The sequence below is a fragment of the Frankliniella occidentalis genome, unplaced genomic scaffold, assembly GCF_000697945.3.
Source record: "Frankliniella occidentalis isolate FOCC.00 unplaced genomic scaffold, Focc_3.1 Scaffold67, whole genome shotgun sequence".
In the NCBI taxonomy this organism is placed as follows: Eukaryota; Metazoa; Arthropoda; class Insecta; order Thysanoptera; family Thripidae; genus Frankliniella; species Frankliniella occidentalis.
The window spans coordinates 924351-926608 of record NW_026267197.1 but is presented as its reverse complement, the minus strand read 5'-3'; the positions used below and the strand labels follow the sequence as shown (position 1 = coordinate 926608).

The 2258-nt window shown below is 55.8% G+C and overlaps 1 protein-coding gene across 1 annotated transcript; it reads left to right on the top strand.

Annotated features, from left to right (window-relative positions):
* The first annotated feature begins 236 nt into the window (after nt 1–236).
* LOC113207451 (fork head domain transcription factor slp2-like) lies at nt 237–2035 on the top strand. The gene has a single exon (XM_026424027.2). It carries the CDS (start codon nt 379–381, stop codon nt 1360–1362), a length of 984 nt encoding a protein of 327 aa, XP_026279812.1. The 5' UTR covers nt 237–378; the 3' UTR covers nt 1363–2035.
* Nucleotides 2036–2258: the final 223 nt, after the last annotated feature.

Genomic DNA, 2258 nt, shown 5'->3' with positions numbered 1-2258 from the left:
TGCGCTCGGCTTCGCTCGGCTCAGATTGAATTGAAATGTTTCTATACTCCACTTCGCGGGGAGGAGAGTGGGAGGCGTCGCGGCCGCGGCGATGGGGAGGTGGAGGCAGCCGTGTGGTGGGGGGCGACGAAGGCGTTGCAGGCCGGGCCTCCCACCACCACCGACGCACGAGCGGAGGCCGCGATTGGGCGAGGCCTCGCTTGGCAAGACGGCCGCCAGCGGCGTGACGGTCGTCCTGAGGAGGAACCGGCCGCTGGGGGAGGAGGTTGCCGTTGGAGCGGGAGGTCAGTCAGCAGCCAAGCTTCGAGGCGGACGGTCCAACACCGTGCCCGCCAGTTCAGTGACGTGTCCCGTGTTGTGTCTGTGTTCTGTGACGTGATGTGCACCATGGTGAGCGAAGAGAGCGCCGCGCCCCAGGCCGCGCCGGCCCACAGCAAGGTGCCGCTCAAGTTCAGCATCCGCGCCCTGCTCGGCCAGGACGAGGACGCCGACGACACCGCGCCGTCCGACGCCCCGACGACGCCCAGCCCCGCGCCGAGCTCCGCGGCCAGCGGTGCCAGCTCGCCGCCCCCCAGCGACTGCGAGTCCGAGTTGGACGTGACCGGCGAGCAGACCGAAGACAAGAGCTCCGAGGAGGGCGCCGACAAGGCCGGCAGCAAGAAGCCCGAGAAGCCCACCTACTCGTACAACGCCATGATCATGTTGGCCATCCGCAACTCGCCCGAGAAGCGCCTCACCCTCAACGGCATCTACGAGTATATCATGAAGCACTTCCCCTACTACCGTGACAACAAGCAGGGCTGGCAGAACTCTATCCGCCACAACCTGTCGCTCAACAAGTGCTTCGTCAAGGTGCCCCGCCACTACGACGACCCCGGCAAGGGAAACTACTGGATGCTGGACCCCAGCGCCGACGACGTGTTCATCGGGGGATCCACCGGCAAGCTGCGCCGCCGCGTGCCGCCGTCCCGCAGCCGCAGGCGCGCCGGCCTCGGCCTCCTCCCGTTCGTGTACCCGGGCGGCATCCCCGGCGGCCTCGGTGGCGTCGGCGGACTTCCCCTCGGCCTCCAGGGCGGTGCGCCGCACCCGTACCTGCAGCAGCAACACCACCTCTTCTCCATGCTGGCCGCCTCCCCGATGAGGTCAGCCGCCCCCGGCTCGGCCCCCAGCGCTCCGTCGTCCCCTGGCTTCCCCGACTGGAGGGGTAGCCTCCTGCTGCAGCAGCAACTGTTTCAGCAGCAGCTCCAGCAGCAGCAAGCCAGGTCACCGCCCTACCCCGGCGTGCCCGCGCACCACCACCACCCCCAGTACCTAGCAGCGTCGCCCACTGCGCCCTCCGCGTCGCCCCCCGCGATGCGCTGACCTGGGTGCCGACATGGACCGGCCTCCGTCCAAATTCCTTCTGTCTGTGATCCGGGCAGCCCTGCTGTTCGCAAAAGTGTGAGTGTGCGCGCGTGTAGTGACCGGGAGAACTGCAAGAACTGTGTGACGGCAGTGAAGAGTGTTTCTTTCTCTCAGTCGATCTCGAACTGTGAAAATTTGTTATTGAGTAAGTGACATTTGTAGTGAGATTCAGAGCATTTAGACAATGTAGGAGTAGGTGTGGTAAATTTTTATTATGATCTCGTTGTAAGTTAAAAGTATAGTCAATCGCTGAACTGTTTTGTTGGAATTAGGGTGAACAAATGTAGTGTACGAATTTGATATGACAGTTGCATCTTTTATTGTTTTTATGTCTTCATTTATCAATAATTTGGCGCTCTGTATGTTTATTTATGTCCTATGTACTTTTCCTAAATGTTCAGTTAGTCTGAGTGATCACCTCAATCAATACGTCAGGGTACTTGATTAGTTTTATTGTGCATTTTTCCTTTCATGATGCATTTGTTTCTAAACGTTTTGGATATTAAACGTTTTCGCCAAAGATATGTATATGATTTATTGTAAATATTTAAAAGAATTTTATTGTGAATGTTGTTGATGTCGCGAGTCGGAGGCGGAGTGGGAGGTAAAATAAACCCATTTTTAAACATAATTCCTTGACTTATCCTTCACCTTTTACTTTTGAGAAATGGTTCAAACTGCGAACGCATAGAAAAACGAAAGCTCAAAGAAAGAAAGAAAGAAAGAAAGAAAGAAAGAAAGAAAGAAAGAAAGAAAGAAAGAAAATAAGAAAAAAAAACAGAAAGAAAGATATAAAACACAGAATGAATTGCTTAAATGACTTACACAAAGTTGACATGATATTTCTGGAGAAT